The sequence below is a fragment of the Leuresthes tenuis genome, unplaced genomic scaffold (assembly GCF_036924035.1).
Source record: "Leuresthes tenuis unplaced genomic scaffold, fLeuTen1.0.hap1 SCAF_11, whole genome shotgun sequence".
NCBI lineage: Eukaryota > Metazoa > Chordata > Actinopteri > Atheriniformes > Atherinopsidae > Leuresthes > Leuresthes tenuis.
Window position 1 is genome coordinate 28036991 of NW_027325365.1, and position 18331 is coordinate 28055321.

Below are 18331 nucleotides of genomic sequence, written 5' to 3' on the forward strand. Positions count from 1 at the left end.
CATTGCCGAGGCAGCTGATCGGAGTTGTGGCCGTAAGGTGGTCGGTGCCTGTCGTGGCGGCAACCCTCGAACCTGCTGGTGGACACCAGTGGTGAGGGAAGCCGTCAAGCTGAAGAAGGAGTCCTATCGGGCCTTTTTGGCCAGTGGGACCCTGGAAGCAGCTGATAGGTACCGACAGGCCAGACGGGCTGCGGCTTCGGCGGTTGCTGAGGCAAAAACTCGGGCCTGGGAGGAGTTCGGTGAGACCATGGAGAACGATTTCCGGACGGCTTCGAAGAGATTCTGGTCCACCATCCGGCGTCTCAGGGGGGGGAAGCGGCTCACAGTCAACACTGTTTACAGTGGGGACGGGGCTTTGCTGACCTCAACTAGGGATGTTGTGAGTCGGTGGGGGGAGTACTTCGAGGAACTCCTCAATCCTACCAACACGTGCTCGGAAGAGGCAGAGTCGGAGAGCTCGGAGACGGGGCCTCCCATTTCTGGGGCTGAGGTTGCCGAGGTGGTCAAAAAGCTCCTCGGTGGCAAGGCCCCGGGGGTGGATGAGGTCCGTCCTGAGTTTCTCAAGGCTCTGGATGTTGTAGGGCTGTCTTGGCTGACACGCCTCTGCAGCATTGCGTGGACATCGGGGACAGTGCCTCTGGACTGGCAGATTGGGGTGGTGGTCCCCCTCTTTAAAAAGGGGGACCGGAGGGTGTGTTCCAACTATAGGGGTATCACACTCCTCAGCCTCCCTGGTAAGGTCTATTCGGGGGTATTGGAGAGGAGGATCCATCGGATAATCGAGCCTCGGATTCAGGAGATGCAGTGTGGCTTTCGTCCTGGCCGTGGAACAGTGGACCAGCTCTATACCCTCGGCAGGATCCTGGAGGGTGCATGGGAGTTCGCCCAACCAGTATACATGTGTTTTGTGGACTTGGAGAAAGCGTTCGACCGTGTCCCTCGTGGAGTCCTGTGGGGGGTGCTCCGGGAATATGGAGTGCCGGACCCCTTGATAGGGGCCGTTCGGTCTCTGTATGACCGGTGCCAGAGTTTGGTCCGCATTGCCGGCAGTAAGTCGGATACGTTTCCGGTGAGAGTTGGACTCCGTCAGGGCTGCCCTTTGTCACCGATTCTGTTCCTAACTTTTATGGACAGAATTTCTAGGCGCAGCCAGGGTGTTGAGGGTGTCCGATTTGGCGACCTCAGAATCGGGTCTCTGCTTTTTGCAGATGATGTGGTTCTGTTAGCGTCGTCAGGCCGTGACCTTCAACTCTCACTGGAGCGATTCGCAGCCGAGTGTGAAGCGGCTGGGATGAGAATCAGCACCTCCAAATCCGAGACTATGGTTCTCAGCCGGAAAAGGGTGGAATGCTCTCTCCGGGTCGGGAATGAGATCCTTCCCCAAGTGGAGGAGTTCAAGTATCTCGGGGTCTTGTTCACGAGTGAGGGACGAATGGAGCGGGAGATTGACGGGCGGATCGGTGCGGCGTCTGCAGTGTTGCGGGCTCTGCACCGACCCGTCGTTGTGAAGAGGGAGCTGAGCCAGAAGGCGAAGCTCTCTACTTACTGGTCAATCTACGTTCCCATCCTCACCTATGGTCACGAGTTGTGGGTAGTGACCGAAAGAACAAGATCGCGAATACAAGCGGCCGAAATGGGTTTCCTCCGCAGGGTGTCTGGGCTCTCCCTTAGAGATAGGGTGAGAAGCTCAGTCATCCGGGAGGGGCTCGGAGTAGAACCGCTGCTCCTCCGCATTGAGAGGAGTCAGATGAGGTGGCTCGGGCATCTGGTTAGGATGCCCCCTGGGCGCCTCCCTGGGGAGGTGTTCCGGGCACGTCCCACTGGGAGGAGACCCCGGGGAAGACCCAGGACACACTGGAGAGACTATGTCTCTCGGCTGGCCTGGGAACGCCTCGGGGTCCCCCCGGAAGAGCTGGAAGAAGTGGCCGGGGACAGAGACGTCTGGGTTTCTCTGCTCAAGCTGCTGCCCCCGCGACCCGACCCCCGGATAAGCGGCAGATGATGGATGGATGGATGGATGGATGGATAATCAAAATCAGCCATTGCTTTTGAAATGTTGATTAACATAATTATTAAAAAAATGACAAAAATGATGGTACCTCTATAAAAGATTGAAAACTATTTGACCAGTGACATGATTAACTCAGGTGTGTCCTTTAATTGACATCACAGGTGTTTCCAAACTCATAATCAGTCTGCCTATTTAAAGGCAGACAAGTAGTCACTCTGCTGTTTGGTGAAAAGGTGTGTACCACACTGAACATGGACAACAGAAAGCGGAGGAGAGAATTGTCCCAGGACATCCAAAAAAAAATTATAGACAAACATCTTAAAGGTGCAGGCTATAAGACCATCTCTAAACAGCTTGAAGTTCCTGTGACAACAGTGGCTCATATTATTCAGAAGTTCAAGACCCACGGGACAGTAGCCAACCTCCCTGGATGTGGCCGCAAGAGGAAAATTGATGACAGATTGAAGAGACAGATCGTTCGAATTGTATCCAAAGAGCCCAGAACAACCTCCAAAGACATTAAAGGTGAACTCCAAGGCCAAGGTACATCAGTGTCAGATCGCACCATTCGTCGTTGTTTGAGCCAAAGTGGACTTCATGGCAGACGACCAAGGAGGACACCACTGCTGGAAAAAAATCAGTAAAAAGCGAGACTTTGCAAAAATGCATGTTGACAAGCCACAAAGCTTCTGGGAGAATGTCCTTTGGACAGATGAGACCAAACGGGAGCTTTTTGGTAAGGCACATCAACTCTATGTTCATAGACTCAAAAACCAAGCATACGAAGAAAAGAACACTGTCCCCATGGTGAAACATGGAGGAGGCTCAGCAATGTTTTGGGGCTGCTTTGCTGCATCTGGCACAGGGTGTCTTGAATGTGTGCAAAATGAAATCTGACGACTATCGAGGCATTCTGGAGAGAAATGTGCTGCCTAGTGTCAGAAATCTTGGTCTCAGTCGCAGGTCATGGGTCTTCCAACAGGACAACGATCCAAAACACACAGCCAAAAACACCCAAGAATGGCTGAGAGAAAAGCGTTGGACTATTCTAAAGTGGCCTTCCATGAGCCCAGATCTGAATCCCATTGAACATCTGTGGAAGGAGCTGAAACATGCCATTTGGAGAAGACACCCATCAAAACTGGAGCAGTTTGCTCATGAGGAGTAGGCCAAAATACCTGTTGACAGCTGCAGAACGCTCATTGACAAATGCAGAAATCGTTTAATTGCAATGATTGCCTCAAAAGGTTGTGAAACAAAATATTAAGTTATGGGTACCATAATTTTTGTCCAGCCCTATTTCATTAGTTTTTTTTTTTAAATAATTATGTTAATCAACAATTCAAAAGTAATGGCTGATTTTGATTATTTAATTTTCAATAAATTTTTATTTATTGTTACTTTTGTAGGTTTCAAGTGCTTTCAGTGAGAATTGTGGGTTTTTCCTTCTTTAACTGAGGGGTACCAACAATTTTGTCCACGTGTGTATAAACAAAAAGGCACATCAGGAATAGATTAATACAGAGAATGAATCCTAACACAAACCAATAACTCAAAATGCTAAGAACACAAACAAGGACACAAAATAAAAATAGAACAGCCAAGACAAACAAACCTAAAGTAAGAACATTCACAAACCCTAACAAGACCACGACTATGCCAAGTCCCACTGTGCACATATTACATGGCTCCACAGCAAAACAGTGCAGCTGCTAAACTGGCCTGCCTGCGGTACTAACCTGCTGCCCACAGAAAACATAAAAAAACTAAAAATTTAAACACTTGAAACACACTTATGTCAAGCAAGGCTGGAAAAACATTTAGCTTTCTAAACTACATCAGTTAGTCTTTTCAGTTCCCAAACGCCTTGAATATTGTTCCAAGAAGGTGATCAAGGGTCAACACTGAGGTTGATGTGCCTCTGTTCAAACATTTAAGAAATTCTTTTGTGTTGTAAAGATGAGGCAATTTCTTTGTGTTTAGGAGGCTCCATCAGTGGTGACTGGTGGGGCACTGAAGGCATTGAGGGCTCAATAATCTATGCAGACATCCTGTTTTCACACTATTTGGATTTAAATGCATATACATTTTACACAGTGTTCCAATTGTGGCACAGAGTCAAAAGTTGAAATCTCTTTTTCATATAATAGTTTAATGTAAGCATGGCAAACATGGCAGGTGCAGGTCACTGTCTTCTTACCTCAGGACACTAAGAGCATTCGTTATCGACTCGGTGAGGTTTTTCTCTGATGGGTTGTATACATATTCCTCACAGAATGTTGGACGAACACCCAGAATTTCCACCTCACAGCCTAAAAGCATACATATAAAAATTACTACATGATTTAAAGATAGATCATATCATCCAATGTGATGTATGTACAGGATGCCACAATGCTTCCCATTATGCAATGTAGAATTAATACATTTCTGGCTCATTTCCCTAAGAGAGACGCAGCTTACATCTCACTGCCATGTCTGTCCCTACATCCATGCAGGCGTCAGTACCCCGACCCAACCCACATTTCCTACAATCCTTTCACTTTTCCACCCCCACTTCGCTCTCACTCATTAGGTGACAATAATACATTTTTCGGGCTATAACATTACACTTTGTTATGGGTTACATATTTCATCATTCAAGGGCCACTGTTCCCATCATGTCAATTAGATTAAGATTAAGATCAGATTTATTGTCATGCACACACTGTATGAAATACACAAAATTTCTCCTCTGCTTTTAACCCATCCAGGTTGGCACCTGTTGAATGCACATGCACAGAGTCACACACTCATAGAGACAGATGCTATACACTGGAGCGGTGGGCAGCGAGTCAAAGCGCCCGGGGAGCATGGGGGCATTGCCTTGCTCAAGGGCACCTCGGCCGTGGCAAGGAGATGGACTGACATCCCTGCAGCTGTCAGTTTCTCCAATCTTTTGAATGGCAAGAGAAGGAATCGAACCACTAACAACAGACTAAACAACACACTAGAGATGCATTGTTATCTCACATTTTTTACATTTTGTAGACGTGGACAAACACAAAACTGGGCTGCATTATGTGTGGTCCATATGCTCGGTAAAAACTGCTGATCAGCATAGTAGCCATCAAATTTGATTGTAAATTGTGTCATCTGAAATAAAAAAAACAAACAAAAAGGTAACTGAAAACAGCAACCTTTTAAATTCTGTTTAATTCAGTCTGATTTAAATCCCTCTAATTTCTACTCTCAATAATAACTAACACATAAAACTTTATTTTGTATTTACTTCCCTGTTAGGAGAGGATCAGAGGATAGACTGCAAAATGGTAAATGGACTGCATCTACATTGCACTTGTCTTGCCTTGTTGACCACTTCAAATACTTTTATTCTACGAACCACATTCAACCATTCACACACACTCATACAGCAGGTCTTAGTCTATACAGTGTCACAGGCTAGAGTGCTTTTTACTACTATCAAACATATTCATACACTGATGGACATATCGGAGACCAGGTCCAAAGACACTTCAACATGTGGTCCGGGGAAGTTGGGAATTGATTGGTAGATGACTGTTCTTTCTCCTGAGCTACAGCGACACCCTGACAGTGAGAGCCAGTGGTTGAAACAACCCATATACATATGAGCCTATGAACATACACTATACTGCCAAAAGTATTCACTCACCCAACCAAATAATTAAATTTAGGTGTTCCAATCACTTCCATGGCCACCGGCGTATAAATTCAAGCACCTAGGCATGCAGACGGCTTCTACAAGCATTTGTGAAAGAATTCCAACATGGTATCGTGATAGGATGCCACCTGTGCCACCTGTGCAACAAGCAACGATTGGGAACGACAGCAACTCAGCCACAAAGTGGTAGGCCATGTAAAATGATAGAGCAGGGTCAGCGGATGCTGAGGCGCATACTGTGCAGAGGTCGCCAACTTTCTGCAGAGTCAATGGTTACAAACCTCCAAACTTAATGTGGCCTTCAGATTAGCTCAAGAACAGTGCGTAGAGAGCTTCATGGAATGGGTTTCCATGGCTGAGCAGCTGCATCCAAGCCATACATCACCAAGTGCAATGCAAAGCGTCAGATGCAGTGATGTAAAGGACGCTGCCACTGGACTCTAGAGCAGTGGAGATGTGTTCTCTGGAGTGACAAATCAGGCTTCTCCATCTGACAATCTGATGGAAGAGTTTGGGTTTGGCTGTTACCAGGAGAAGGGTACTTGTCCAACTGCATTGTGCCAAGTGTAAAATTTGGTGGACGGGGGATTTGTCATGTCACGTTTTGAGTTCTGTTATGTTTTGTCTTGTTTTCAGGCTTTAGGTTAATTTCTTGTCATGTTTTTTTAGCCTGTCACGTTAGTTTCACTCAAGTCACCTGTTTTTGTTCACAGCTGCACTCCATCACCAATCACCTCTCCACAGTATTTAGTTTCCAGGTTTCCCTCTGTTCAATGCACAATCCTTTCCTCACCTTACCTCGCCTTTCTTCTCATTATCTATTGATGAGATTAATGAGATCATTATATAACTCATTATTTCTTTTCACTGTCCATAGTCTTGTCTTGTTTATTTGTTTCACAGTTTAGAATTTTTGATATCTGGCTCAGTCACGCTTTTTGTTTTGTGTTTTGTTAATAAATCTTGTTTTGCTTGAGTTCTGCATCTTGGTCCTCCTTCAACACCACCGTTCCTGACAGGATTATGGTGTGGGGTTGTGCAATAACCATGCTCATCACAAACAAAATGTAGAGGGACTTGCTCTTCTTTCGCCATCTTTCTCGAATGCCTGCGTTTGTTGTTGGTGGTGGTGGTGAAGAGGTCAACCGGAAGTGGCTCTATTACCACTAGTTAAAATGGGTAAAGCGCCACCTATCGTATCGGGGTATGACATGCTTTGTGCCAGTGATTCCATTTATTCACCGCCATATACACTTGGATAATTGCCCTTGCCCAAATAAGGAGCATAGTCCACCTATAGCTATCATCAAATTAATCTCATCATGTAGACCCACTGACTAAGTGCAATGTAGGGCTAATAATAGAAGTGGATAGGTTTGAATGGGTTTAAATTCATAGCCACTGGGATGACACTGAAACAAAAGCAAGGTGCAGTGAAGAAATCTTCAAAAGCTTTACAGTTTTAGCCAATTATTTACAACTACATACCTTTTAATCATCTTTTAAATAAGTTTTCAACAGAATCTTGCCCAGTGGATTAAACAGAAAGCAGGAAATGGAAGAGATGTTCCAGCAGACAGACATAAAACATATAAGTGGAAAATATCTAGAAAGGAGCTTTGCAGAATGCCATTCTAACATGCAGACAGTTTTTGAGTTTTCGGGTGAACAGTGTATGTACTCACCAGGCCAATAGTACATGAAAACATCCTTTCCCAGCTTCTGCAGGGTGACCCACAGCGGCTCTGATCCATTCCACCAAAGAGGTAACTGGCTGTCAAGATTGGTCCCAATAAGAAACTCCTTTTTGGAGACTTCATCCCACATGTAGTTTCCAGTCATGTGATGGGTGTCGCAGTGACGACCTGAAAAGGTAATAACCATTGGTCAGTCTTCAATCTCACAGGCTTTCCACAAAATATTGAACCACTTCAGTGAACCACAATGGGCACCTAGTCCCTTTTTTGTGATATCATTCTTTTGTGCGTGATTTACAGTCTTCTTGAGAAATGTACAAATACTGTAAAGGCATGTTAGCTGTCAATACTGGTACTTTTTCAATTTTTTTTTACAGGTTTCAGCAAATAGATTTATGCTGTGTACTGATGAGAGGTGAAGTCTGCACAGGGACCATAGGGACAAGTCACAACCAAAGCTTGAGAAAGAGTTGTCCCTACCAATATCTTTGCTAATATAACATTTTTTTTTACATAATGCATTAAATGCAATATTTTTCACAAACTCATTCGTATTATGCATTTGTAGAGAACTATTTTTCCGACGTGCCTTCTCGTCGCAACGTTCAGTGTAACCTGCAATGCAACAAGCTATATATGCTGTCATTTGATTGGCTGAAGGTCAGCCCTTCTCGTAATCGCTACCGACGAAGAGACGCGCTGTGTGGCAGAGTTGCTGTAAGATGCTAAAGTAAATCCTCACGTTAATATTTCGTTTGGTCTCAACATTTTTGCCCGTGTTTCTGCTTTATAAATAGAAAATGTCACCGAAAAAGAAAAGAGACAGTTATTTCACCACCCAGACAGTAAATTGTAGCTAACTACCCACACTATGCTAGCCTTCTAGGCTAATGTAAACACTCATTCTACTATGGAAAAGTGTTATTAAGGTGTTATGGTGTGAATGTAATGTAAGCTAGAAGGCTAGTTCTATTTTACATTAGCATTTTTTTATCAGATGTTTTTTTCTCTATTTTTTAATTATAAACAAAGTTGGTTCCATAAAGCCTAAATCTTTGCTATTCCTGTAATATTCAAAAGTTTTTCTAATAAGTTTGAAAAGTGTAATGCATATAGTCATCACATAAGGTCTACATTTTATTCATTGATGCATTATTTTTTTAAATACATTCAGGAAACTCAGAGATGCAGTACAGATGTAGTGCAGGTTGTGGAAGCAGCAACTTGACCATTAGGGCTTGAATTGATCAAGTATTTTTTTGTTCAGCATAATTCAGTGGCTACTTTTTTTTTCTGCGTTTGTGGGGGTGGGGGGAGGGGGTTTGGTTGTTTCGGTTTGTAGGGAAGTGTCCCTACAAAAGCTAAGACCAAACTTACTCCCTTGTTTTGATCCATTGCAAACTTGGTAAATTTAGGCTTCAGCAAATGTAAGTCTGTGTTTTAATATGTGTGCCTCCACTCAGTGATTCTTTCCACAGGAGAATGTGCTCTATCAAAATACACAGATCAGCACATAATTGGGGGGGATGGGATCTAAAGCTCACATTCTATTGGTCAGGATAGACTGTTGTTCTTCGGGCTGGAGGCTGATGCATACAGATATACATCACACACATCACTGTTAATCTCTAAACTGTTAACGTTATGTATGTTGTGTTAAAAGCCTGTTCTTAAAGTTTGTTTTGGTACATCCCATTTATGCATTGACAATTACTTAAATCATTATTTAAAGTATACACATGCATCTTTTTTGGCTTTATGCTATAAAAGATAATATAAGATGATATCTTGAATCTTTTTAGATTAGCTGAAAATTTGATTTCTTCATGACCAATGCCACAACACCACAGGAGCCCATTCTAACTGCAGTAATTAGACCAACACATTGTTTGCATGTGTTTTAATCATAATTGGAGAGAACATGCAAACTCTGCCCACCTGGATCTTTTTATAACCTTCAGTCACTGTAAAACTATACACACATAAACAGGATTTTTATTGGAACTTACAGCCCTGAATGGATGCAGACACTCCCTTACTTGGACATTTGCTTTTTAAAACATTGTTTGCAACACAACTAAATAGATACGATGACAAAAGCAACAGTAAATACTGAATAGAAAACTGAGGAACTCATCAGTGAAGGAGAGAAAAAGAAATGTTTAATTTCACACACCATGAATCAAACACTGAAAAAATACCGGATGGAAAAAATAAAAGCAGTGTTAACTCTGTAACTTGTGAACAAAGGAGCCTAGGATTACAAAACGAGGGGCTGAAAAGCACATTGACTCACACAGGATCAGCATCTGAGCCATGGAGGAGGTCCAGGCCTCTGCTTTATCTGCAGCAGATGAGCACACAGCTTGTATACTGGGTCATAGAGCCTTGTGTTGAACTGATAAGCACTGATAGTAATTGTTAGGTAGGTACTGTTAGATAAACCTTGCTATGTTGGCTGCTTTTGAAGCCTAAGGAGGCACATGTCAACCATCCTCCAGCGGCAGAAAATCAGAATAATCTCTAAATATCCAATCTCCTCTTAAAGTTGCAATAAGGCTTTCAACAGAGTCAAAGCAGCCACCCTTAGGTATGATTGTTCTGTAGATCTGCTCTTACTTATAGCTTCTATTGAGTAAATTACAAAAAAATCTATTACAAAATGTAGAAAAAAATATATTGTTAAAAATGTATCTTTCTAGTGCAGCTGCCTGTTTTTTGTCTGTTGATATTTTTTTCCCCACTTCTACTTCACCCAGAGGACTTAATTTATTACTAACTGTCATGCACATTAGAAGATATGGATAAAAACAGTGTTTTGCACAGGATAGTTACACAACAAAGTATGAAAAATATTTATACAATTTAACGAATGATATGGAGTATTATGTACAGTGAGGAGTTGTGCATCATATACAAAAAAAAAGTGTGAAGTGATCTCACATGATTGTTTCAGCGGTCTCACTACTTATTTTGCTTTTAGGGTTTCCATGTTTTAAGGTGTTATCTTTTTATGTTGTTCACTAGTGTGTTAGCCTTCTTGTTGTTAAATGTGAATACATGTCTGTTTAAAATTTAGTTTCTGCTGGCTATACAACATATTACTCCACTGGGAATAATAAAAATACCTTGACCTTGAACTTGGAATGGCTACATCTATCACTACTGCCTTCTTCTGTAGTTTGTCGATCACCACAATATCTGGTTGTTTCCCAGTTTCAGTCTGGGTCTGGGTCTGGAGCTCCCACAGGATCTTAGCTCTGTCATTCTCTACCATCTTCTGAGGTATCTCCCACTTTGACTTTAGGACTTGTATTCTCATCTATGAATGACTTTGGTACATCCAACCAGGTTATAAAGAAACAGCTGCTATCCACTACATACATAAGCCTCTTATTTATTATTCATTGACTAAAGTGGAGTATAAGTGAATATCTGACTGATCTGAATAATGCATCAGTATATTCAGGTTATAACTTGGTTTTATGGTTAGGGTTAGATTAAGTAATTGTTAGATTTGAGGACATTTAACTCCCCCGCCGCTCAACGGCTGCCCTGGAGTTTGGAATGGAGATCAAGGGAAAGCACGCTTACTCAAGATCAGATCAACTGCAGGTATCAGGTAGTCATTGTATGTAGTGCAGAGATGGTTTTGGATGTGCTGGTATGATGCGTGCAATGGGAATGCACTGTCAATGAAGAATCCCCATGGGCATATAAAAGCAAATGTGTGTTTGTGTGGGTGGTGAGTTAATGCAACCCCATCTACTCATCACAACAAGCTAGGAGGGAACAATTAAAACCGCAAGGTCATCATTTCCCTGTCAGTTCAGTAAACAGCTGACTGATGCTCTGACCTCACTCGACCCTTTGAACTGTCAGTTTGTTTCAAAGCAAAACCTGTGATATGACAGTCCTGGATATTAATGATGAAGATAACAAGTGGAATCAGCAGCAAAAATCTCCTTTTGACATGAAACATTCAGTTAGTTAAAGTGATATCTGACTCTCAGAAACACCATGTGTGCAGTTCACTGGAAGTGGCTGATATGTCAACCAAATTAATTATAATGCAGAGCAACACATTCATATCTCATTCATATCAATATAATTACTGATAAATGTTTTGGGAATGAACAGGCAGTTTAGTCTAAAGAAATACCAAACTGATGGTTTATTTTAAATTACAGGATTAAGGATTTCCTTATATGGCTTTTCAAAAAAATCAAGTTTGCATGGTGATGAAGAAGTTAACATTACATGTTTATCTGTCACAGTGTTTTACAACAGATTATAGTGTTAAGCCAATGAAAACTGAACTTTTAAAAATCTGAGCAAAGTGACCAAAACTAAAAAAATCAAGCTTCCCCAAACTGGGCTAACACACTCAACTAAGACGTTTTCACACATCAACACCAGAGATGTTCAGGAGAATGTGTGCACAGTTGTACCTGGCCTTTTCCCACGGTTGCTGTTTACACAAACTCATCACACTTTCTGCGTATAAATAACACAAAGAGTGCAGCAGCTCAATTTTCTTAATTTACACATCTATTTAAGTGAATTATTATAGTGTGTGCAGTAACCCCTTGGACTCCACTCTGTCCCACTCCTCCTCTTTTCAAATCTGTAGTACTTAATAACCCTTGGAGCACTTTGTTACAGTCGGACAGCATACAGTAAATAACTGGAGAGCTCAGACCACACACCAAATAAAAAAATATCTGACTGGCAGTTTTATTCTCAAACACTTTAATTTCCCTGATCTACAGTTGGGCCATGGACAGCTAGTAGCTGTTGATCCCTCTTGCTGGTTGGTTAATAAGCTCACTGAGAACTCATGTCATAATTCCTCCGTCACATATCGGCTCCGTAAGCTCTGGACTTCACTGTTGTTCCATTCCTCTATGTTAAAAACTGTTTCTTATATGGACATTATTTTACCAATGCTAGTTTTTGTAAAGGCTGATACTGCTGTACCGATGGTGCATTCAATAACAACTGGGAAATCAGAATTTCTAACTGCTGACTGGTTAAAAAAATAAAAACTAGAGCAACACGAGAGAAATTTGTGAACCTTAAAGTTATATGCCTCTGACATGTTTTGAAGTACCTTGAATTGCAGCAACCTTTCCTCTGCACATTCCTTGGCCTGAAACCCTGGAGTTCCTGGAGGCTGAGTTCTGGAGTTCAAAACTTTGGTTTCTGCATGACACTGTTTTGCTTTAGATTCCACAAAATTGCAAAAGCAAAACACACTTTTGCCATAATAAATCAATTAACACTCTTAATTTCACTTAGCGAGTGCGTGGCCGAATTCACAAAAAAGGACATACACTCGATCAGGTGCTGTTCTATGGTCTGGACATTTGTATCACTGAAATCAAAGACCGGGTCATGTTTAATATTGTTGTGTGTACTCTGGGGTTGATCATGATAAACCCCTTAACCGCTGGTCCTTTTTCCTCTGCTTTCAGTAGCCCTGCCCTTAGTGATGCCAACCTTTGCACAAAACTACACATTGAAGAGCTCGTTGATCTTTTCAACTCAATACTCTGGCATCCTTGATTCTGTTGCTTCACTGAAGCCCACCAAATCCTCACATCAGCCCTGGCCGAATTAAATCATCTGCTCTCTCAGACACAAATGTCAACGTTGCTGAGGGAAAGTTGAAGAAGGACAAACTCTAGGTGTCTTCAAGGATCTTGTTTGACTGTTTATCAGAATATCAGAAGATTGTTAAAACTGCAAAATCTGCTTTTATGTCACCAGCTCCGAGTTCTTTTTTTAAACATTTTTAACTCTATCGTTAAAGGGAAACTCCGGTATTTTTCTGGCATGTAATACATTTATCTACTCACCGAGAACAGTTTGGCGAAAGTCGGCATCCTTCGGAAGCTATTTAGATAACTCGCGATCAGCATATATCCATATAACAGAGTGAACGGGGCAATGACGATGCAGCCTCTAAATAAGGCATTATCTGTCTTTATTTCACCAATACCTTATGACGAATGAATGAATAGACGTGTACTGTAGCTCTGTTAGCTCATAGGTGCTGTTATGTGGCTACTTGCGGTTATAGGAGAGCTAACGGAGGGATTTCTACACAGGCACTCGACTGGGACCACTTCATCCACACGCCCCCCTGGAGCACAGTTTATTTACTCCTTGCTCTGTGACAGTCGGCTAACTTCACACAGAGTTTGCTACTGCTAGTTTTGTGCAGCATGGCAGGATATTTATCAAATTTTGACAACGTGAATGACGACTTTGAGTAAGATGGACGTTCTTACCGGAGTGAATGAGCTGTGCTGCAGCCATGCGTGTCGATGAAGTGGTCCCAGTAGTGGTGTGTTACCTGTCACCCTGGCATCCAACGCACCCTTTCCTTCCTGCGAAGGTATTTCTGGTGGCCGTCCATGGATACTGACATTCGAGGATACGTTTCTGCCTATTCCGTTTGTACACGCAATAAAAGTGGCAACCGACCCCCCCGCTGGCTTGCTCCAACTTTTAGCCATTCCTATTAGACCCTGGTTTCACATCACCCTAGATTTTGTGACAGGATTAACACCATCTCAAGGTGTTAAGAACTGCTGTTCTATCCATTGTTGATAGTTTTTCTCAAGCAGCCCATTTCATCCCACTGAAAAAACTTCTCTCTGCGTTGGAAACAGCTGACCTTTTAGTTAATCAAATCTTCAGACTCAATGGAATTCCCACTGAAGTGGTCTCTGATCGCGGTCCTCAATTTATTCCTGCATCAGGAAGACGTTCTGTTCTACCCTTGGTGCTAAGGTCTCTCTAAGTTCGGGTTAGCATCCACAGACCAATGGGCAAACAGAGCACCCACAATCAGGAACTAGAGGCAGCCATCAGGTGCGTTACCACCAAAGACCCTTCTACATGGAGCCAACAGTTACCCTGGATCGAATACGCACACAATTCCCTAACTTCTGCAGTTAGGTCTTTCTCCATTTGAGAATTCTCTGGGCTACCAACACCCTCTGCTCCTTGAGCTGGAGAGAGATTTAGACGTTCCTTCTGTCCAACACCACTTGCAACATGCACAGCAGACTTGGGTTACTGTCCGGGAAGCCCTGCTATGTACCGCTGACCAGAATCGCTGCCAGGCAGACCGTCACAGATAACCAGCCCCACAATACATTCCTGGTCAGATGGTTTGGCTTAATACGAAAGACGTCCTTGAGAGCTTCCACCAGAAAACTCTCACCTCGCTTCATCGGTCCGTTCAAGATCCAGTCTGTGATCAGTCCCACTGCCGTGAGACTGAACCTACCTGCCTCCCTCTGGATCCATCCGACCTTCCACGTCTTCCAAATTAAGCCTGTTTCCACCAGCCCTCTGTGCCCTCCGGCTCAACATTCTCCTAGTTGGATTCACAAATTAACCTACCTCTCATTACCCAGTCATGCCTGCCTCTCAGACTCCTGCGCTGCTCTGAGTTCTCACCATTCACCTGGCTCCTGATCCAACGTTCCCTGTTCATTCCACTTGGTTACTTAAAATAAAATCTTTATTTTTTCTTCAACTGAATCCTGCTTTTGAGTCCTATCTCTGGTTTGGCAGACACTCCGTGACAAAATAGTTGTGATGAAAATTCTGAATCCTTCTAAATGAGCTAAGGTTTTCACAGCCCAAATAAAGTATCACAAGTATTCATATATCTCTATTTTGCCAATTGAGTGACAGGGGTCAAGGCATGCCCCCATTTCATTTGCTGCTCTGTTGCTAAATTTGTCCAGCCCAAAGATATTGGCCAATGACAGGGGACGTAAAGGGAGATACTATTCATGCTAGTATGTGTGGAGCAAGACACATTGCAATGGCAGGTGTTAGCTTAAATAAGGTAGACTATTTTTTTTCTCATCCCTTTTCTCCAATGTCTTTGGAGGGAAAATGTGAAATGAAGAGAATTCACATTGTTTGATCGATTATATAAACTATAAAGCCACTCCTAAACATATACTACTCGACAAAAGTTTGGACACAGCCACTCATTCAAAATGTAAGGAAAAGTGTTTTGACTGGCATTGCACGTTTCAAACTTTGACTAGCAGTTCCTTCACCTTTTTAATTACTAAGTTTGCATGTTATAATCACCATGAAACAGAAATTTGATTTTACTCAGAAGTACACTATCCTACACAATTCATATTTTCCATGATTACTAACAGTGCCGACCTGAACATGTTTGCATGTCAGTATTGACTTGTGTCGAGCCCGACAACCACAATGGGGTGATCAGTGAGGCCCTCGGATGCGTCACTAGTCAAAGCGCCACCAAGGTGCAAGGGCCTTTATCGCTGCTCGCAACTTTACTTTTAAAGTTTTAAATAGTACGGCACCCAGCTACTTAACCAAGCTGCTCCACTTATATAACACCAAAAAGCACTTAAGTCATTGAGCCAGACACTCTCAGTGCAGCCGAGGTCTTGGTTAAAGCATAGAGAGGACTGGGCCATCACAGTGGCAGACCCTAGACTTTGGAATAACCTGCCACTTAATATTCGCTCTGCATAGTCTATACAGTCTGACAATTCCCATCTAAGTAAACACACTTTTTTACCTTGGCTTTTAATTCAAGTTCAGTTTGAGTCCCAGCAGGTCTTTTATTTTGTGATGTCTCTTTATTCTAGTTTGTTTTTAGTCCATTTTATTGTATTTGTTTGGTTCTATGTTTCATTTAATTGTATTTATTTCATTGATTGGTGGCTTTCTGTTTTTAAATTAACTTGTAAAACACTTTGGTCAACCTTATTGTTTTTAAATGTACAACCAACAGTGACATTGACAACTGACAAATTCATGTGTATATCTGTACGGGACAATGGTTCAGATGGAGGTTTGTTTTTATGACAGTGGCATTACATCCCACAACTGTAATGGGAGCCAAGGAGCAAAACATTGCCATATTATTTAGTGAAAATACAAAAAACACCAATAAGAAGTAAGATTTCCTTCTCAGGATATAAAACATTAACAAGTACTTGTAGAGCATTATTAGCTCATTTATTCAATCTGTTAAGTGTACTATTTGACTAATGTTAAGACTTTATGTCAATATCATAGAAAAAAGCAAGTGTTTCAACCTCCCACTTCTGAGGTACAGTGAATGCAGCATTATCTGAAGTTGAAGTTAGGTTGAGATAAAGAGGGAGGAAGCTCGATGACTTTTGTAGGTTATGAGGTTATGACTCAAATCAGACATGGATTAAGGGAGTTCTCCTGTTGCGCCAGCCTGTGCATGCCCAGGATGGGGGACTGGATCAAACTGGAGATTTAATGCGCTCCATTGGTTTCCAAAGACAGGCTACTTTTTATGAATTGCCATTATATGAATACATCCATCCATCCATCATCTGCCACTTATCCGAGGGTCGGGTCGCGGGGGCAGCAGCTTTAACAGAGAAACCCAGACGTCCCTGTCCCCGGCCACTTCCTCCAGCTCTTCCGGGGGGACCCCGAGGCGTTCCCAGGCCAGCCGGGAGACATAGTCTCTCCAACGTGTCCTGGGTCTTCCCCGGGGTCTCCTCCCAGTGGGACGTGCCCCTCACCAGGGAGGCGTCCAGAGGGCATCCTAACCAGATGCCCGAGCCACCTCATCTGACTCCTCTCAATGTGGAGGAGCAGCGGTTCTACTCCAAGCCCCTCCCGAATGACTGAGCTTCTCACCCTATCTCTAAGGGAGAGCCCACACACCCTGCGGAGGAAACCCATTTTGGCCACTTGTATTCGCGATCTCTTTCTGTCGGTCACTACCCACAACTCGTGACCATAGGTGAGGATGGGAACGTAGATTGACCAGTAAATAGAGATTCGCCTTCTGGCTCAGCTCCTTCTTCACAACGACGGGTCGGTGCAGAGCCCGCATCACTACAGACGCCGCACCGATCCGCCTGTCAATCTCACGCTCCATTCGTCCCTCACTCGTGAACAAGACCCCGAGATACTTGAACTACTCCACTTGGGGAAGGATCTCATTCCCGACGTGGAGAGAGCATTCCACCCTCTTCCGGCTGAGAACCATAGTCTCGGATTTGGAGGCGCTGATTATCATCCCAGCCGCTTCACACTCGGCTGCGAATCGCTTTAGTGAGAGCTGAAGGTCACGGCCTGACAACGCTAACAGAACCACATCATCCACAAAAAGCAGAGACCCGATTCTGAGGTCGCCAAATCGGACACCCTCAACGCCCTGGCTCCGCCTAGAAATTCTGTCCATAAAAGTTAGGAACAGAATCGGTGACAAAGGGCAGCCCTGACGGAGTCCAACCCTCACCGGAAACGTATCCGACTAACTACCGGCAATGCGGACCAAACTCTGACATCTGTCATACAGAGCCCGAACGGCCCCTATCAAGGGGTCCGGCACTCCATATTCCCGGAGCACCCCCCCACAGGACTCCACGAAGGACACGGTCAAACGCTTTCTCCAAGTCCTGTATATGAATACAGTTATAATGAATTAGACTGAATTGGAGTGTACCTAATTAAATTTATATTGAAATAGTTTATTTTCTCCTTAAAGTGGCCTAATATGATATTTGTTGTGAATTACATGGTATAAATTAACTGAACTGAATAAAAATTGTTTTATTATTTGCGTTTTTCAGGACTTTGTTTTTAAGGTCCTCAGGCCTCAGGCTTTGAATCCTACATGCTGACCTCACTTTGTTACTCACATGTGATCCCCAGCTGAACTGAAAGAACTTTAGTTCAGCATTTGCATACTACATATTCAATGCTATCCAGTCAAGCTGTTGGTAGGGATTTTTATGTGGTCTTGAGTGTCTTAGCTACAATAATGATCTACACAGCAACTGTAACAGCTGGTGCACAAAACCTGATCCTCTCTCTACTAAAACACAGCATACCAACTCTGTGAAACAGAGATTCTATCTGATAATCCCCCCA

The 18331-nt window shown here is 43.1% G+C and overlaps 1 protein-coding gene across 1 annotated transcript in view; it reads right to left on the bottom strand.

Annotated features, from left to right (window-relative positions):
• Nucleotides 1-18331, bottom strand: part of enpp6 (ectonucleotide pyrophosphatase/phosphodiesterase 6) — a 48161-nt gene that overhangs the window by 28466 nt on the left and 1364 nt on the right. The window contains exons 2-3 of the mRNA XM_072396258.1: nt 7379-7558; nt 4212-4323 (exon numbers count right to left, since the gene is read on the bottom strand). Coding sequence (XP_072252359.1) covers nt 4212-4323; nt 7379-7558 — 292 coding nt within the window. The remainder of the gene's footprint in view (nt 1-4211; nt 4324-7378; nt 7559-18331) is intronic.